The 20,010-nt window shown below is 52.6% G+C and overlaps 1 protein-coding gene across 4 annotated transcripts; it reads right to left on the bottom strand.

Annotated features, from left to right (window-relative positions):
- Positions 1-299: 299 nt before the first annotated feature.
- AQP7 (aquaporin 7) lies at positions 300-19,325 on the bottom strand. Of its 4 annotated transcripts, XM_012463199.3 has the most exons (8): positions 19,130-19,325; positions 17,691-17,741; positions 11,601-11,718; positions 4,961-5,084; positions 4,399-4,536; positions 4,073-4,191; positions 3,343-3,560; positions 300-2,982 (listed from the first exon to the last, which is right to left on the bottom strand). In XM_012463199.3, the coding sequence occupies exons 2-8, from the start codon at positions 17,714-17,716 to the stop codon at positions 2,697-2,699; spliced, it is 1,029 nt and encodes a 342-aa protein (XP_012318622.2). In that variant the 5' UTR covers positions 17,717-17,741; positions 19,130-19,325; the 3' UTR covers positions 300-2,696. The 4 variants fall into 4 exon arrangements, with proteins under 4 accessions (XP_012318622.2, XP_012318623.1, XP_012318624.1 ...); XM_012463200.3 differs by lacking the exon at positions 11,601-11,718 and having other exon boundaries at positions 19,130-19,252; XM_012463201.3 differs by lacking the exons at positions 17,691-17,741; positions 19,130-19,325 and having other exon boundaries at positions 11,614-11,695.
- Positions 19,326-20,010: the final 685 nt, after the last annotated feature.

The following is a 20,010-nucleotide window of genomic DNA, read 5'->3' as shown; positions in this document are numbered from 1 at the left end:
GAGCCACCACACCCAGCTACTGTATTACTTTTTATGCCTCTAGAATTTTTCTGTGTTGCTGCAGGTGTCTGTTGTGCCTTAATTTTCGCTATTGTAGAGGATTCCGTTATTTGCAGTTGCACAGCAGTGTATGTATCTGTCCCCTGTGGATGGACGTCTGGGTTGTGTCCAGTGTCTCTCGACCACCCTACCTTGTGCCATGCTCCCTGACCCTCCTGTCATTATTCCACACTCTAGCTACATCCACAAAGCCATGACTTCATGAATCCCTGTCTTCAACTTCTGAGCTCCAGACCATATAAAAGGCGTAACTGTGTTTATTGAGCCAGAAATGAATCTCAACATTTTACATGTGGTAGCGCATTTAATATTCACAGCAATACAAATGATAGGTAATATTCTTAGCGCCATTTTACAAATGAGAAGGCCAAGGCCCGGAAGGGTTGAATATTTGCTCAAGATCACACACCTTTTCCCATGCCCCCTTCCAAGTCCCATCAGCAACTCAAACTCAGCACATCCATGATGTAACCTATCATCTTCCTCCAAACCATTTCCTCACTTGTGCCCTACTCTCAGTGGGGACGTCTCCAATCCCCAGGCCCAAGCTGGAAACTGGAAGCCATCTCTGACTCCTCCCTCTCCCTCAACCACTCCATCCAAACAGAGCCCAAGTCCGGCACATTGTACCTCTTGGGTATTGATCAATCCCGTCTCTCGTCTCCATGCCCACAGTGCTGACCCATTAGGTGCCCAGCTGCTGCTCTTGGGTCATCGCTTCCCACCACTCTCTTTGCAGGCCCATCTCCACTATTTCTAGCATCCTACACACTGCGGCTCAAGTGTACTTTATTAAAAAACTTTTTTTTATTTTTTTCCTTCAAGGCTACCGCAAATCAAGTGCACTTTCTAAACCTCACCGTGTCCCCCACCTCCAGAAGGAAGCCCAGTCTCCTCTGCCCATCCCCTCAAACTGTAAAGTGCAGCTCTTAGCCCCAGAAAGGACACCCCCCACCACATCCTGCTCTGTCTCCTCCTCTGGGAAGCCTCCTGGCCTTGGCACAGAGGCTGGATGTGAGCTCCCCCACCCCGAACCCTACAGACTCCAAGCCTCCCACTCTGCACTCACTTTCTTCCTCATAATTACCTGTCCCCCATTAAACTGCAACCACCAAAGGCAAAGCCCAGTGCATCCACTGGGCATCCCCAGTGTCCAGACAGGGCATCCCCAGTGTCCACACAGTAGGTGCACAATAATTGTTGAAAGGCAAAATGCATAGCAATGACAAGAACCATGGGTGATGCTGCCTTCTGCGCCCCAGGCAATAGAGTGATTCTTACCTGACCCCAGGCTCAGCGGATCCTGGCCCCCCACCCCCACCGGACCTCTGCACCTGCTTCCCTGGAGCCCTTGGAGCCCTATGAGACCTCTTCCTGTGTCTTCATGTGTCTGAAGGATTTCCCTCTTTGCATTTTCCTTACAACTGTGGGATTCCTTCATGTAGGAGCACTCTGGCACCAGGAAGAAAAAAGAGGAATCCAACCCCTTACCAGCCTTCAATCTATAGCAAGCATTCTCAAGGGAATTAAAACTGATTCTTTTTTTTTTTTTTTTTTTGAGACAGAATTTCACTCCTGTGGCCCAGGCTGGAGTGCAATGGCTCGGTCTTGGCTCACTGCAACCTCTGCCTCTCCAGTTCAAGCAATTCTCTTGTCTCAGCCTCCAGAGTAGCTGGGATTACAGATGCCCACTACCATGTCTGGCTAATTTTTTGTATTTTTAGTAGGGATGGGGTTTCACCATATTGGCCAGGCTGGTCTCAAACTTCTGACCTAAGGTGATCCACTTGCATCAGCCTCCCAGGTGCTGGGATTACAGGCGTGAGCCACTGTGCCCAGCCTAAAACTCATTCTTTTTTTTTTAAATTGCATTTTAGGTTTTGGGGTACATGTGAAGAACATGCAAGATTGTTGCATAGGTGCATATGTGACTGTGATTTGCTGCCTTCCTCCCCTTCACCTATATGTGGCATTTCTCCCCATGTAAAACTGATTCTTAAAAGGGGAGGTGAAAAAAAAATCTTACTCTTTTTTATGTATAAAGTACAGAACATATACAGTACATAAACAGATATATAGTATATCTGTGGTATTAAAATTTCATGTGATTAAGAAAAAAATATCTAAAAAGCTATTGGGGAAGGCACTAATGGAAAAAAAGGCTAAGAAATTCTGATCTACATTCTCGGGCCTTGCCTTGTGTGGTCCAAGAACTGGCCAGAACTCGGGGAAGGGAAGAACCAGGGGAGAGTCGAGTCCAATCCCAGGATCCCCTCAAAGTATCTCCAAAGCTGGTCCCCCATCAGCCAGCCAGCTATGGTTCTTTCCCTGAAACCGCCCTTCCTTCCCCCGTGCCTGAAAATCCCTCATTCTGTTTCTGCCATTCTTTCATCTCACCTTGTTCTACTGAGGGCACAGGTCAGCTCTTCCCCGCTCTCTCCCCGGGGCATCCCAGTTCCCAGGGTGTGAAAGACTCGAGGTGCCTCACCTCTACACCTTGGGCTGGCATAGCCCTAGAGCTCCTGGAAGAACCCAGGAGGGGAGCCCAACCACAGGAGGTCCCCAGGAAGTGGGGTTCTGCTGTGGGATAAGGCTTGCTTTATTGGGGTGGGGGTGGGATCACAAAGAATCTCTACTTAGAAGTGTTCTTGGGCCACGGATTCCTGTAAGGTGGGGGCCGGGTGGACTGAAGGTCTGTTGTCAGGGCTCACGGAGACGGGGGTGAGGGGAGAGGCCACGGATGCATGAGGTTCCATCTTGGACGATACGGTTATCCTGTGATCTTCATACACCACAGAGTCCTCCAATTTCGGGGGCTCCCGTGGGATGGTGGAGCCAATGAAGACCACGTAGATGATGCCACCTAGATAGGCACCCAGAGGTGGTGCCACCACTGGCACCCACCACCAGTTCTCCCCATCACTGCAGGCAAGAGGCAGAGGCCTGCTGAGGGGGGCTGATGTCCAGGACAGCACCCTCATCCACCTCAGGCCAAGACAGGGTGAGCAGAGGAGTCATCCCCAGGATACCCCAGGAGACACCTCAGCCCGGGGCCCTGGTTGGCCTCAGCTCAATTCAGGGACAGGGTTGACACTCAGTGCAGGTGCAGGATCTGTATCCGTACTGGTCTGGGGAAATGTTGGGACTCACTCCTGCTCCCCAGGCCACAACGGGGCTCTGCAGGACCCTCCTATGCTGCCCCTCACATCACCCCCACACCTCCTCAACATGCAGGGTACCCACAGAAAAACTAGAAAGAATGGGCCTAGGCAGGGGCTGTACCTGAAGACCTGTTTGCCCCAGCCAGCAATAAAGGTGAAGATACGTGGGGGCAGGTCCCGGGATGGGTTGATGGCATATCCTGTGTTCATGCCAAGGGACATCCCGATGGTGACCACGAGTATGCCTATCACCAGCGCCTGTGTTCCCGGCAGTGCTGGGTTGTTTTCCTGGTCCGTGATGGCGAAGAGACACAACTGGAGCATCCCAGTCAGCCACATCTGAGGAGCAAATGCTGTGGCAGCTCACCAGGGCCCCTCCCCAAGCCACAGGGCCTCGGCAGTGCCCCAGATCCAAGCCCACTAGCAGAGACACATCTCTGTACAATCTCCATCCAGAAGTTTTTTTTTTTTTTTTTTTTTTTACGGAGTTTCGCTCTTGTTACCCAGGCTAGAGTGCAATGGCGCGATCTCGGCTCACCGCAACCTCCGCCTCCTGGGTTCAGGCAATTCTCCTGCCTCAGCCTCCTGAGTAGCTGAGATTACAGGCAAGCGCCACCATGCCCAGCTAATTTTTTGTAGAGACGGAGTTTCACCTTGTTGACCAGGATGGTCTCGATCTCTTGACCTCGTGATCCACCCACCTCGGCCTCCCAAAGTGCTGGGATTACAGGCGTGAGCCACCGCGCCCGGCCATCCAGAGTTCTTGACCTGTCTATCAGGAGGGGCTCCCTGCTGGCTCCGTCCTGAGGGGTAGAGGGCAGGGGGAGGGGTACTCATCCTGGACCACTGACCTCATTCAGGAAGCCCCGCCACAATGTCATGTATTCAGGAAGGTAGGTGGCAAAAATGCCAGCCGTCGCTACAGGACCGGTCACCATCAGCTGTCCACCCGAAAAGTGGAGAATAGCCGCTGTGGAGACACAGACTGTCGTGTGAACCTGCCCCCAGTGAAGCCCCACAGGGTCCCAGAAACGAGGTTATAGGTTAGAGGGTGGAGGAGCTCCAAGGCTTTTTTCTCCCAGCTATTTTTTACAAACCAGGACACTGAGGTCCGATCTGCCCTAATTTCAGAGGAGGCGACTGAGGCCAGAGGCGGACACCCAGGCAGTGCACTCACTGTAGAAGAGGGTGTAGATGGTGGCAGCCGCCAGGAAGGAGCCGAGGCACTGACCCAGCACGTAGACCGGAAACTTCCTCCAGGGCAGGCGGCCCAGCGCGCAGTTAGCGAAGGTCACAGCTGCATTCATGTGGGCCCCTGCGGGCAGGATCAATTGTGTCAGGGAGTGACAGCAAAACAACAATGACAACTGTACTGAGAACAGCGATGGCTGGTGCGCACAGAGAGCATGCTCCTGACAGCTCTCTCATTGACCCTCACAACCACCCCACGGGGCCAGAGCCACAGCCTTCGTGTCACTGTTAAGGAGACTGAGGAACAGAGAAGGCAATGACTTGCCTAAGATGACCCAGCCAGTGAAAATGACAGGTCACGGGGGCCCAGGAAGAATCTGGGGGAGACACATCCTAGACGAGGGGTTGGGAGGAGACCTCCTCCCTCCCGGTGGCCAGGTGGAGAGGCACTGGCTGTGCCGGAGAAGGGGCTGGCTGGGGCGGACAGGAAAGAGGCTGTGGGGGGACAGCCGGCCTTGCCCAGTCCGGCAGGACCTGGGCTTACTCACCAGAGATGTTGCCTGCCACATGCACTCCCATGGTGACACCGAAGCCAAAAGCCAAGTTGACAGCAAGGTAGCTCCCATGTTTTTTACTTAGAACCATATGGGCCACGGAACCAAGGCCAAACACCTACAAGAGAGGGCCACTAAGGGGGCTGCCTGCCCAGGAGCCCCAACCTCAGACGAGGGCTCAGAGCCCAGTTCTAGCTCCTCACCCCCATACCCTGGGCCTTCCTGCCATTGCCTGCAAAGACCTTCTGCCATGCCCTCTTTCTCCAGAGCCTTCCCTCCTCACCACCTCCTCTCCTTGCCCCCGCTGAGGCCTCTCAGACCTGAGCCCCTGAGAGCCAAGTGGAGCAGCAGAGTCAGAGGCTCTTAGATACACATCCAAGCACCTCAGCCCCAGGCCCACCTGAAGTTTGGGGGTGAGGCAGGGCTGTGAGGAGGGGATGGCTGGCATGGATGGCATGCCCTCAGAGTCCCTCACACTTCAGGCCTGCCTGAAGGAAGTTTCTTCATGGGACCTCCAAATCCGTCCATTACTGCGCACGCACACACCCCCTCCACCCCACCCCCTGCAATGCTGGAGCAGTGGGGTCCTAACTCTCCTGCCCTCAGCTTCATTTCCACAGACCTCAGGTGGCTCTCCCAAGCGGCTGCTTCTTGCCCATCCCTCACAGCTCCTCAGATGATGCCGCCTTCATAGGGGGAAGGGGCCAAACTTCAGGCCCATTAGCCTCAGTCTAGAGCCACTGTCCCCTTCAGCCCTGCCTCCTGTGCCATCCTCTCCCTCTGCAGAGGCCTCCATCTCCCCTGTACCTTCCATCCTCCCACTGACTGGTTCCCACAGACTAGAGTCTCATCCTTTCCAGCAAACCATCCTGCCCCTGCCCAGCCTCCCTCTCCAGCTGTGGGCTCCTAGTCACCCTATCCTGCTTCAGTCAGACTGCAGGAGAGAATGCACTGGCCAGCTGCTTCACCCCTTCCCTCACTTCTCAATTCCCTCAAGCCCCCTTCTCAATCTGGCTTCCACTTCCACATGTCACAGACACCGAAGCTCTCTCCGAGGGCTCCCACAACCTCCTGATTTTCCAAAGGTCTCATCCAGCATGGTCTTGCCAGGTCCACAGCTTCAGCTATGCCTGATGGACCAAAATTCCTGTAATCTCCACTGGGGAGCCAGATTCCTATCTGCAAATCACCACTGGAACTTTCCTGGTGTTCCACGGGCATCTCAGGCTCTGTTGAAAGTTCTCCATCTCTGAATCACTAGAGGTCAGGAGTTCAAGATCAGCCTGGCCAACATGGTGAAACCCCATCTCTACTAAAAATACAAAATTAGCCGGCTGTGATGGCGGGCACCTGTAATCCCAGCTACTCAGGAGGCTGAGGCAGGAGCATCACTTGAACCCAGGAGGCGGAGGATGCAGTGAGCTGAGATTGAGACTTTGCACTCCAGCCTGGGCGACTGAGGGAGCCTCCATCTCAAAAAAAAGAAAGTTTGCCATCTCGCAGCACACCTGCTCCTTACTCTATGTTCCCCATCCCAATTGGCAAAGCCAGAAACTCCGATGTTGCAAATGAGAGTTTCCTCGCCATCCTCCCCAACACCCCATCAGCTCTGCTCACATTCTCCCCGAACCTTGCCCAGCCTCCTCCTTGTAGCCAGAGTGACCTTCCTAACAAAAACCCTATCAGGTCTTCCCCATGCTCACTCACTGGCTCCCCTCTACTTCTAGGATAAAGTCCAAACTCAGTAGGCCACCATCTAAGACCCTTCATAATTTCATCCTTTCTGCCTGTTTCATATCTGCCCCAATATTCTTTGTATTAGGCAATAGTTTTACTACTAAATAATAATAACCATTTATTGAGCACTGACTACATGCCAGCGAGTTATACTGACCATCTCCTTTAACCCTGACACCAATCTTATGAGTTAGGTGCTATTATTCTCCCCCACTTGACAGACAGTAACCTGAAGCTTAGAGAACTTGAATGGCTTGTCCAGAGTCACACAGCCTGTACCTGGTGAGCCAGGATTAAATCCAGGCACTTACCTATGCCAGACAGCCTCAAATCAAACAACTGTACTGCTCCAGGCATGCCTTGCTTTCTACTGCTTCTGTTTTATTTGTTTGATTTTTGAGACAAGGTTTCACTCTATTACCCAGGCTGGATGGAGTGCAGTGCCATGATCAGGGCTCATTGCAGCCTCCATCTCCTGGGCTCAAGAGATCCTCTCACTTCAGCCTCCCAAGTAGTTGGGACTATGGGCATGTGCCATGGCACCCAGCTAAATTTTTTTTTTTTGAGACAGAGTCTCATTCTGTCGCCTAAGCTGGGGTGCAGTGATGTGATCTCTGCTCATTGCAACCTCCACCTCCTGCCTGGGTGACAGAGTGAGACTCCATCTCAAAAAAAAAAAAAAGAAAAAAATACTGGATGAGCGAGTGAACCCCACATGATTTCCTGTGTCAGGGTTGCCAACTGGCATCCCATGCCCTAATTCATCCAGCACACAGGTTTTGTTTGGATCACTTGGTTTTGCAGAACAGGAGTTTCTATCTCTCTTGAAAAATGAGAAGCTCAGGCAACGCTGGCCTGCATTCCGCCCTACATGGCAACAGTCAGCTGGCATGATGGCAGCTCCAGCCTTGCACAGATTGGCACTCTGCAGCCAGCCAAAGTCCCTCCCACCCTGAGTTGCGGCTCTCTTGGCCCCGTAGCATGTGATCTGCAACCCTTGCCCCACGGCTCACGTGTATGGCTGGTTTTCAGGGCCCGGATGGTTCCAGCCCCGCCTCTCCCTGGTCAGTGAATATGGCCCAGCCCATCCAAGTCTCCCCGACAGCCAGGAGGCCAGCTCCAAGGGCAACGCCCTTGGAATTTGCAATGTGAATCCGTCCACTTCCCTCATCCTGGCTGCAATAAATGAGGGCCAAGGTCACACTAGCTTTTTTGGCAAAACCTTCGCCCTGGTGACTCACAGAGATTCCTATTAAAGCCCCCACTTCTTGGCACAGCCTGGCAACTAAAAATAACAATACAATGTCCCATATAGGCTTACACCTCACAAAGTTCTTTTACAAGTGTTATTGTCTTCAATCCTCACAATAAATCTGCACAGAAGAATTTTTCTTCAATCCTCACAACAAATCTGCACAGAAGAATTTTTCTCCCACTCTATAGATGGGGAACTGAGGCCAAGAGAGGAGTATTGAACTACCTGAAAGTGATTACCTTACCCCCGTCTGGGGGAGCATTAACAAGCCAGAGTCTTTAAAAGCCAGCTATATTTAAGCTAAAGGACAGAGCATAGAGGTTAAGGGTCAAGAATGTGATATTAGGCCAGGTGCAGTGACTCATGCCTGTAATCTCAGCACTTCGCAAAGCTGAAGTGGGAGGATCACGTGAGGTCAGGACTTCAAGACCAGCCTTGGCAACATGATGAAATCTCATCTCTCCTAAAAATACAAAAATTGGGCTAGGCGTGATGGCTCACGCCGATTATCCCAGCACTTTGGGAGGCCAAGGTGGGCAGATTACCTGAGGTTAGGAGTTCAATACCTGCCTGGCAAACATTGTGAAACACCGCCTCTAGTAAAAATAAAAAATTAGCTGGGCATGGTGGTGGGTGCCTGTAATACCAGCTACCTGGGAGGCTGAGGCAGGAGAATTGCTTGAACGTGGGAGGCAGAGGTTACAGTGAGCTGAGATCGCGCCATTGCACTCCAGCCCGGGCAACAGAGCAAGACTGCGTCTCAAAAAAAAAAAAAAAAAAAGGCTGGGTATGGTGGCACACAACTGTAATTCCAGCTACTCTGGAGGCTGAGGCACAAGAATCGCTTGAACCCAGGAGGTGGAGGTTGCAGTGACCCGAGATTGCACCACTGCACTCCAGCCTGGATGACAGAGCAAGACTCCAACTCAAAAAAAAAGACTGTGATATTAGACTGGACTGAATTTAATCTTGACTTAAAGTGTGACCTTGGGCAAGAGGCTTAGTCTCATGGAGACTCAGTTTTCCCATCTGTGAAACTGGGATGATGGTACCTACTTCACAGGGCTATTTCGAGGATTTGGGAAGATGCAACATGTAAGGGGCTTAGCATCACAGTGCCCGGGATGCATTAGGTGCTCAATAAAAATCTCAATAAAAGGAAGAGAAACACAGATGTGGGCAGGTATCAAGCGTGTGGGTGGTACCTGCTTTTCCTAACAGCTCTGGAAGAACACACCCTCCTGCCTCCCAGGTTCCAAGGTTTAACAGCCCCTATGGGGCTGGAATGTCTTGTCATAAGTGAATTACTTTGCCCTGGATTAAGGAGGGACAGGATCCGACTGCTGTCCTCACAGCTCAGGAGCCAAAGCAGGTGGGAGGTAAGAGAGGAGCAGGGGAGGGCCAGCTACAGAGAGGAGAGAGCAGCTGAGAGCACCTGTCCTAATAACGAGGGATCAACACGTGGGTACCACATGTATACCTGTGGATGGTCACACAGCTAGAAGATAACAGCTAGGATTCAAATCCCACAAAGGCCTGATTCCGTACAATATAAGTGAGAAGTCAGGCTTTAAGCCAGGGGGAGACCTGCCCAAGGCCAACTGGTGACTCAGTGGCAGGGTCAGGCCAAGAACCCTGGTGTCCCGATTCCCTCTCTCCCTTGAGCTCCATGGGAGCCCCACCATCTCCTGCACTGTGGCTCAGTGCACGCACCCACACACACACAGCTGCAGTTAACTAATAATCATAACCACACACACCAACAGCCTCTCTCACCCCACGTTCCTCTGGCATGCACCTGGCTGCCTTTTCTTCCCTTCCTGGAGGCTGTCCCTTCTTTTTTTCAGGACCCTGGACCCTGCGTAAGATGCAATAAGCATGGCTACAGTTGTGTTAAGGGCCGAGGCCCACTGGGGTAAGTGGCAGGGCTGAAGCAGGTGGAGAGGGAGCAACCCCACACCTGCCTGCAGTCTGGATGTGCAGACTTCTGAAGAAGAGCGCCTAGGCCAGGCGCAGTGGCTCACTCCTGTAATCCCAGCACTTTGGGAGGCCAAGGTGGGCAGATCACCTGAGGTCGGGAGTTTGAGACCAGCCTGACCAGCATGGAGAAACCCCGGCTCTACTAAAAATACAAATTAACCAGCTGTGGTGGTGCGAGCCTGTAATCCCAGGTACTTGGGAGGCTGAGGCAGAATTGCTTGAACCTGGGAGGCAGAGGTTGCGGTGAGCCAAGATCATGCCATTGCACTCCAGCCTGGGCAACAAGAGCAAAACTCTGTCTCAAAAAACAAAGAAGAGCCCTTGTCAAGGTTACCAGCAACCTCCACGTTGCCAAACCCTGGGGCCTCTTGCCAGTGCTCACCTTGCATGGACCATCTGCAGCTGCCCACACCACTGACGGCTTCTTCCTGGTGGAACCACTGCCCCCTCTATCACACGTCCCCTCTGGTTCTCCTCCCACCCCTCTGACCGTTCCTTCTCAGGCTCCTTTGCGTGCACCTCTTCATTCCTCAGGGCTCTGTCCTCAAACCATCCTTTTCTCTTTCTGTGCACTCTGTCTGGACAATGTTGACAACCACCACCTGTGTTCTGATGAATTTCAACTCTTTCCTTCCAGACCAAGCTTCTCCCGAGCTCCAGCCCCTGCCTGTGTTTAGCTATCTCCTGGATTTCTCCACGGGCATCTCAATCCATGGGCATCTTGCCTGCTCACATCCAAACCAGCCTCACCTCTCGCCCTGGGCTGGCCCCGTGCTCCAGAACAACAGCTCATTAGCGCTTTGCCCACATCTTCTGCTGGCAGAGTCTCGATTCCATCTTCCACAGCCCTCAAACACATGCTTTCTTCTCCAACCCCAGACCAGCCACCACCCTCTTTCTGTCCCAGATCAACAACAGCCTCTGAACTGGTTCCCTCTCCCCAGCCTTGCCTGTCCTGCTTATGCTCCACACTGCACCCAAAATTACCATTAACATCCAAATCTGATCATGTCACTATTCCCCTGCTTGCCAGCCTTCAGCATCACCCCATTGCCCTCTGGATTCATTCTCAGAGCCTGATAGTCAAGGTCTTCAATCTCTCTCTCTTTTTTTATTGAGATGGAGTTTCACTCCTGTCGCCCAGGCTGGAGTGCAGTGGCACGATCTCTGCTCACTGCAATCTCTGCCTCCCAGGTTCAAGAGATTCTCCTGCCTCAGTCTCCCAAGTAGTTGGGATTACAGGTGTGTGACACCATGCCCAGCTAATTTTTGTATTTTTAGTAGAAATGGGGTTTCACCATGTTGGCAAGGAACTCCTGACCTCAGGTGATCCACTCACCTTAGCCTCCCAAAGTGCTGGGATTACAGGTGTGAGCCACCATGCCCGGCCCTCTTCAATCCCTTTACCCTGGGTTTCCCTTCTCCCCACTTCCAGCCGTGCCCCGGATACCCCAGCACATGGTTTCATTTGACCCCCACATATTATGATCCCTTTCTGTCCAAAAAGACTTGATGAGAAAGGTCTCCTTACTTTCCTCTGCTGCTTCCCCAGGCTTCCAGCTCAGAGGCAAGGAATACACAATGTGACCGGGTCAGCATGGGGAGGGGGCCATGGATGGCCCTGGCCGAGCCCCACCCACTTCACACTGCCCACCCACTCACCATCATGACATACGTGCTCATGAACTCGGCCAGGAACTCTCGCACCAACTTCTTCTGCAGTATTTGCTGTATCCTTGTTATCCCGGACCAGGAGACCATTTTGGAGCTGCGGGTGGACCTGAGACAGTGGCCCGAGCCCACGGACAGAAAGAAGACTCCAATGTCTGCCTGCTGCCCATCGGCTCTTCAGCTCACAGCTGAGTTAATAGGTAACCCAGCAGCCTTGCCACACACACCTCCTCTTGCCCAGGGCAGCTGGGACAACTGGAATCAGAGACCTTGAGAGCCATGGGGACATGGAGAGGAACTGGGGTAGATGGCCAGACCATGCCCCTTCTTCCTTCTAGTTGGGCCTGGGCTAGTAAAAATGGCACACCAGTGAGGCCACTTTGCAGAGGGGCTGGTGGGGGGCTGAAAGTGCAATCCGTGGTGCCAACAAGCCTCTGAGAAAAAGCAGGGTAGGAGACAGCAAGCTGGAAAGTAGACCTCTGTTGTCTATGTCTGTCTGTCTGTCCGTCTGTCTGCCTGCCTGCCTATCTGCTGGAGCCAGGGCTTTCGGGTCACAGACCAGGTGAGGGCAACAGTGAGGCACTCTACAAAGTCTGCTGCTGAGCTCTATAAACAGCACTGAGCACTGAAACGTGCTCCAGGTTCTGTCAAAGACAAAGGTGTCAGCAAAATGCACCAGGCTCTGCAACCAGGTCAATGCAAACAGGTGTGTGAGAGGGCGAGTGAATGAATGAACAGGAGGGAGGGAGGGAGAAAAGGAAGGACTGGATCTTACTTTCTGGTGTATCTTCAGTGCCTAGCACAATGCCAGGTACACAGTAGATGTGCAATAAATATTTGTTGAATGCGTGAGAACTGGGGAATCTGTCTTACTCTCAACAAGATCTTCAGAGCTTCCCGAAGTGCCTGGCACTTGATATATATTTAGTTAATAAGTGCACGATAGCTCTTAGATGGACAGGTAGATGAAACAGTAACAGGTCCCAAATCTTCGTATAAGGGGAGGTATAGGACTAGAGTTTGGGGAAGGTGGGGTGCGGGGCTGGAGAATAAAGAGAAAGAAGCGGGGCCAGGCGTGGTGGCTCATGCCTATAATCCCAGCACTTTGGGAGACTGAGGCAGGCAGATCACCTGAGGTCAGGAGTTCCAGACCAGCCTGACCAACATGATGAAACCCCGTCTCTACTGAAAAATACAAAATTAGCCAGCTTGGTGGTGCATGCCTGTAATCCCAGCTATTTTGGAGGCTGAGACAGGAGAATCCGTTGAACCTGGGATGCGGAGGTTGTGGTGAGCCAAGATCTCGCCATTGCACTCCAGGCTGGGCAACAAAAGCGAAACTTCATCTCAAAAAAAAGGAAGAAGAGGGACAGATACCTCTAGGTGTGCTCTTAGTGCTTGTTTAGACTAGTCACTCTGCTATCTCACTATCTGGATGCCCGGAAGCCAACACCAGCCCCTCAACTCCTCTGGCCAGCCCATCCTTGCACATCACTTACTGCCCTGGCTGCAGGCCTTTGCACTTGCCATTCCTATGCCCAGAATGGTCCCCTGCCTCCTGGAGGCTCCTTTACCCTGCCAGCCTTCTTTTCTTGACCTAAATTTCCCTTCCTCTGGGAGAGCCTCCTGCCTCCTACCCGCTCCTCTAGGCCATTCACTTCCTCCACATGCCCAAGGTGCCCACTCTTTCAGCTGTGGCAATGCTCATCACACTGCACAGTAATTGCTTAAGTAGGCCAGGCACAGTGGCTCACGCCTGTTACCCCAGCACTTTGGGAGCCTGAGGCAGGCTGATCGCTTGAGACCAGGAGTTCGAGACCAGCCTGGGCGACACGACAAAACCTCATCTCTACAAAAAAATACAAAAATGGGTCAGGCGTGATGGTGCATGCCTGTTTCCAGCTACTGGGGAGGCTGAGGTGAGACGATTGCTTGAGCCCAGAAGGTGGAGGTTGCAGTGAGCTGAGATCACCCACTGCACTCCAGCCTGGGTGACAGAGTGAGACCCTGTCTCCAAAAAAAAAAAAGCTTAATTTATTAACTGCTTTTCTTCCCAAAGGCTGGAATCATACCAGTTTCCTCACTGCACTGCCTGAACATAGTAGGCATGGTAGATTCAATACATCTTTGGTTCATTGCTGGTTGTTGCCTGCTGTGTGTCGACAAGGAAGGAGCCAGGCTTCCAGGATTCTCCTGGTGTTCTTGGCTTCCTGCTCTGTCCACCTCTCCCCTACCTCTATGGCACCTTTCCAGGACGGTCTTTGGGCTGCTGTTTGCATTGGCAGGGTCTCTTTTTCAGGGCTGAGGGGGCTGGTCATGGAGTAAGGAGACCCCTGTATGATGCTGCATGGGAGCTGGAGTTGGAGAGGGGCCCAGTGGCTTATCCATGCAACTCTGCATTCCTCTCCATCTACTCATCCCTGGGTTTGTTTCTCTGGGGTAAGGAATAGGGCAAGGACTGGGATGGGTGAGCTATGAACAGAGGATCTCAGCTGAGAAGTGGAAGATGTTTCATTCCATGCCTGGACATCTCTCACTTCCTCTGCTTACTTTTTGCTGCCATGAGGCCAGGAGGATTTAGGAGCCCCGAAGAATGCTGCTGCTCTCCCTAGCAGGGTGAAGTGACCATCCACTGGCCCCCACCCAACTCCAGCTCCCATGCTGCAGGTAACCACAGAAGAGGGGAAAGAAGTGGACAGAGCAGAAAGCCAAGAACACCAAGAGAATGCTGGAAGACTGGCTCCTTCCTCATCACCACCCAGCAGGCAAGGCACAGTAAGCAACAGATAACCACTGACCAACCTAATGAACCCAAGGTTTCTTAAATCTGTTATGCCAAAATGTTCAGGCAGTGCAGTAAAGGACATTGGTAGGATCCCAGCCCTTGGGGAGAAAGGCAATTAATTAAGCAATTACTATGCAGTGTGATGAGCATTGCCACAGTTGAAAGAATTGGCACCATGGGGCATGTGGAGGAAGTGAATGGCCTGGGGTGGGGTAGGAGGCTCTCCCGGAGAAAGGGAAATTTAGGTCAAGAAAAGAAGGCTGGCCAGGTAAAGGGGCCTCCGGGGAGGCAGGGATCATTCTGGGCATAGGAATGGCATATGAAAGGCCTGCAGCCAAGGTAATACCCAATGTGCAGGAATGGGCTGGCCTCAGAGGAGTGGAGGTGGCATGAGATGGGCAGAGAGGGGCCAGGGCCAGATGGCAGAAGGCCTCCTGCCCAGATTAGGAAGTCTGAAGTCTACCAGCAGGCCAGGGGCCAAGTGGAGGATTTCAGCAGGAGAGCTGCCTCCCCTGTGGAGGCCAGGATGGAGGAAGTGGAGTGGAGGCAGGGTGAGCATCAGCTTCTCCACAGACAGATGGAGAGGGGGTGGCAGCCTGAGCCATGGAGATGGCAGTGCCAACGGCCACAAGAGCACAGTCAAGTTGACAGGCTTGGCATTTGGTTAGAGAGGGAAGGGAGTGGGGTTGCTCAGCGATGCCCTCAGGTCCTCGTAGGGCAGCGGAATGACAAGCGTGGGAACCAGCTGCCGGCGAATGAACGAGGAGGCCCCTTCTGGGCATGTTGAGGGTGAGAAGCCCGCTAGAAACCTGGGGGGGATGGCCAGTGAGGAGGCAGCTGGTTGTGTGGTCTCACTTAGAGAAATATTTGGAGGTCAGCAAATCACAGATGGTCATCTGAGCCGTGGGCAAAGATGAGAGAGCTCAAAGAAAAGGCACAGACTAACAAGAGGGGCCCAAGAAAGCCGGCCCACAAAGCAAGGAACTCACAGCCAACCAGAGCCTAAGTAAGCTGCTAACCAAGGAACTAAAAGCTCACAACTCTCTAACCCTTGTTATTTTCTTTCCTTCTCTCTCTCTTTTTTTTTTTTTTTTTTTTGAGCGTCGCCCAGGCTGGAGTGTGGTGGCACAGTCACAGCTCACTGCAGCCTAGACTTCCCAGGCGATCCTCCCACCTCAGCTTCAGATTCAAGGGATCCTCCCACCTCAGCTTCCCAAGCAGCTGGGACTACAGAAACACGCCACCATTCCTGGCTATTTTTTTCTATTTTTTGTAGACATGGGGTTTTGCCATGTTTCCCTGGCTGGTCCCAAACTCCTGGACTCAAGCAATCCTCCTGCCTCAGCCTCCCAAAGTGCTAGGATTACAGGCGTGAACCACCACTCCTGGTGGCTTACTAACCCTATGACTAATCTATCAACTTAACTAACTAACTGATTCTCCTGTTAACCAGTTATTAACCCATTTAATTATTTAATCAACCAGTCAACCATAAACTATCTAACTAACCACAAGCCAACAATTCAACCTGCTCACCAACATTTCTTCATTCAATAAACATTTGTTGGCCAGGCATGGTGGCTTACACCTGTAATCCTAGCACTTTGGGAGGCCAAGGCAAGTGGATCACTTGAGATCAGGAGTTCAAGACCAGCCTGGCCAACATGGTGAAACCCCAGTTCTACTAAAAATAAACAAAATTAGCCAGGCATGGTGGCAGGCACCTATAATCCCAGCTAGGGAGCTGAGACTTAAACTCAGAAAGCAGAAGTTGCAGTGAGCTGAGATCACGCCACCTGCACTCCAGTCTGGGCAACAGAGGAAGACTCTGTCTCAAAAAAAAAAAAAAGTGTTGAGCATCTACTTATGAATCAAGCACCAGGAATACAAAGTTAAAACCCACTCTTGGGCCAGGCGCGATGGCTCACGCCCGTAATCCCAGCACTTTGGAAGGCCGAGGCAGGTGGATCACGAGGTCAAGAGATCGAGACCATCCTGGTCAACATGGTGAAACCCCATCTCTACTAAAAATACAAAAAATTAGCTGGGCATGGTGGCGTGTGCCTGTAATCCCAGCTACTCAGGAGGCTGAGGCAGGAGAATTGCCTGAACCCAGGAGGCGGAGGTGATCGCGCCATTGCACTCTAGCCTGGGTAACAAGAGCGAAACTCTGTCTCAAAAAAAAAAAAAAAAAAAAACCCACTCTCCACCCTTAGGTCACTCTGTTTAATGGAAGAGATGGGTAATGGCAACACCACTAGAGAGAAGAAGCTTGGGACTGGGGGACCTCAGGGAAGGCATGGGAGGTGGGAACTGAAGGGTGTTTTGAAAATGGGCAGGTGGTGGCCTAACATGGCTATGGGGGAGTAGGGTAGTGGTAGAAAGAATGGTGGAAGGTAGCCAGGTGCGGTGGCTCAGGCCTGTAATCCCAGCCGTTTGGGAGGCCGAGGCAAGTGGATCACCTGAGGTCAGGTGATCAGGATCACCTGATCACTCAAGAACAGCCTGGCCAATATGGTGAAACCTCATCTCTACTAAAAATACAAAAAAAAAAAAAAAAGGTAGCTCAAGGTGGCTCACGCCTGTAATCCCAGCACTTTGGGAGGCTGAGGTGGGTGGATCACCTGAGGTCAGGAGTTCGCAACCAGTCTGACCAACAAGGTGAAACCCTGTCTCTACTAAAAAAACAAAAATTAGCTGAGTGTGGTGGCAGGCGCCTATAGTCCCAGCTACTTGGGAGGCTGCTTGAACCCGAGAGGTGGAGGTTGCAGTGAGCCAAGATCGAGCCACTGCACTACAGCCTGGACAATGGAGCAAGATTTCATCTCAAAAAAAAAAAAAAAGAAGAAAGAAAATAAACTCAGTGTGGCTGGAGGAAGGAGAGCAGGGCCTAGAGTGGGGAGGCCAGAGAGGTAACAATGACTAGATAGGCAGGGCCTTGGCCATTGCAAGGACTGATTCTTGTTCACCCCAAAGACAGCCGAGCCTGAGAGGGTGAGAGGTGCTGAATTCAGTTCAGCTGAAGGCCATCTGCATACCTTGACCCTCATCCAAGTCTTTCTAAGCCTCCCCTCACCTCAGGACCCAGCCTGGGCTTGGTTGCACCACAGGGATGTGAGAGACGGTGGAAGACGCTCTTCTTCTGGGACCTCATAGACTAGTGGGTGGGTGGGGAGGAGGAGGTCGAGGGGGAACAGCTGCCCCAAGGGAGAGGCTGAGGAGGGGCAAGGAGGGCACTGAGGTGTACTGGGTGGAGGACAGGGGGCTGGAGTTGGGGAACAGGGTGAGGTACTTACCGCCCGTGCTTGGATGTGTGAATCATGTTTTGTCTTGCAGATTTGTAGATGCTGTGAAGCCAGAGAAAGGTCACTAGGGCTGGAAGACACAGCACGTGGCCCCACACTTTCATCAGACCTCAGCCCCCAGGGGAGAAGCCTCGGGGCAGCTCCTGCTAGTGCCACTCCCTTAACCCAGCCTAGCAGCAGAGAGGGAGGAGCAGTGCTCAGCCAATGAGGAGACGCCCTGGACCCCCAGCCACCCATGCTGGTCCCAGGACCAACCCCAGGCCAGACCCTCCAGCAGTCCTCCTCATCTTCCCTGTCTGCAATCTGGCTTTGGACCGTGGAGACGCCCTCAGCCTCTGCTTGGTGACTCCAGCCTCTCATATTTGCGTGCTATACATTTAGTCTAACCTCAAGCCCTCTTGCTGCTAAAGTGTGACTGTCCAGGACCTGCATGCATGCGCGCGCGCGCGCGCGCGCGCACACACACACACACACACACACACACACACGATGAACACACAGGAGTAGGCCCTGAAAACTCGTTTCACCTGTGCACCTCGCCTAAAAATTCATCTTTGTAGGCTGGGCACAGTGGCTCACGCCTGTAATCACGGCACTTTGGGAGGCCGAGGCGGGCAGATCACCTGAGGTCAAGAGTTCGAGACCAGCCTGACCAACATGGAGAAACCCTGCCTCTACAAAAAGTTAGCCAGGCATGCTGGCACACGCCTGCAATCCCAGCTACTCCAGAGGCTGAAGCAGGAGAATCGCTTAAACCTGGGAGGCGGAGGTTGCAGTGAGCCAAGATCACACCATCGCACTCCAGCCTGGGCAACAAGACTGAAACTCTGTCTCAAAAAAAAAAATTTCCCTTTGTGCTCCTATCTTTCCCTCTGACAGCATGAAGGTAGCCCCAAGTCCCCTCACACTATCTCTCCTCATTCTCTAGCCCACTTCCTTCTAGCTGCAGCACAAACTCACATCCCCAGCCCTGACTGCAGAGATCCTCCAGGCCTGGCCCCAGCCCCGCAGGAGGGGACTTCGTGGAAGGAACGACCAGCAAGCCGGCAGCTGACCCATCTCTGGCCTGCACCCCTCCCACTGTGGTCCAGTGCCGGCAGTCTTCAGCTCTCTCCTCACCCCACCCCATGCTTTGCTGACAGCCCAACCCAGCACATCCCTGCCATCTCTGCCCCACTGCTGGTCCTCCCAACAGCCAACTTACAGATAAGGAAACTGAGGCCGAGAGAGAGGGTCTGTGTGCCTGTGTCACACTGCAACACAGGACTGCAACAGAACAAGAAAGCCAGGCCTTTCACTCCCAGCGGGGGCTCCTTCCCCTGACAGTCCCACAGTCCCCTCCTCCCTGTATGGTACCCAGGGAGTGGCCCTTCCAGGTTTGGGCACTGAGAAGGCCAGCCCAACCCCACCCTGCCTGGAGCCCCACTCACTCTGCTGAAATATCTTCTGATTCTCAGCCTCTGCCTTGGGGGCTTCTCAGTTAAAGTGCATCTGATCTTGTTCCTCCATGACTGTCCCTGGCTCAGCTTCCACCCTCAGCTGGGGCTTGGCTGTCCCTGTGTCCCCAGTCCAGAGCCCGCCTCCCAGCCCTCCCTGGGCGGTCTCGAGTGCTGCTCCTGCTTCTCCAGGGAAGAGGTCAGTAAGGCAGGGGTTTGGCTGGTGCCGCTTGAGCCAAGTCCAGATGCACTGCCCAAAATAGCATCCCTCTTCCTGCCAGCGGTGCCGTGGAGACCGAGTTCTGAAGCAGCCCTTGTGAGGTCAGAGGTGGAGCTCCAGGTGGGCACTCTGGGCCTCACAGTCCCAGAGGAAAGGCTTGCCCTCCAAGCCAATGTGCAGCCTTGTGGAGATTCACTTGGGGTGGCTGGCAAAATATTAGGGAAAGCTATAGATTAAGTCTCAAACCTTTTGGAAGGTTTTATTGGGACAGGTTGAAGGCAGCCGGTCCACTACGTTAGGGAAGAGATAGGGACAATAAGAGGCTTTCCCAGTTTAAGTCTGTTTAGCCCACATCCCTTTGTCTCTACTGTAACTGTGTACTCATGCAAACTTTGTGCTGGATAACCTTCTCAGGGGTAGATCAAAGGGGAATTACCCATTCATAGTGTTTGCTCTGGGCCCAGAACCTAAAGCTTTTATCATTCGTAAAACCACTCTTTTAGCCATGTTAATTATCCACCAGCGTGTTGACATAGAAGCTCTGTTATGAAATCTTTTACTGAATAAAGGTGTGGATGTGCAGGGAGTCTTGGCCAATTGGCTGCATCTTACCCTCTGAAATCGGCGACAATCATCCCTAGCCCACTTGAATCAC

This window comes from Aotus nancymaae, unplaced genomic scaffold, assembly GCF_030222135.1.
Source record: "Aotus nancymaae isolate 86718 unplaced genomic scaffold, 86718_ANA_hifiasm-v0.15.2.pri h1tg000003l, whole genome shotgun sequence".
Classification (NCBI taxonomy): Eukaryota; Metazoa; Chordata; class Mammalia; order Primates; family Aotidae; genus Aotus; species Aotus nancymaae.
The sequence above is the reverse complement of the archived record's forward strand: the minus strand, read 5'-3'. Positions and strand labels throughout refer to the sequence as shown.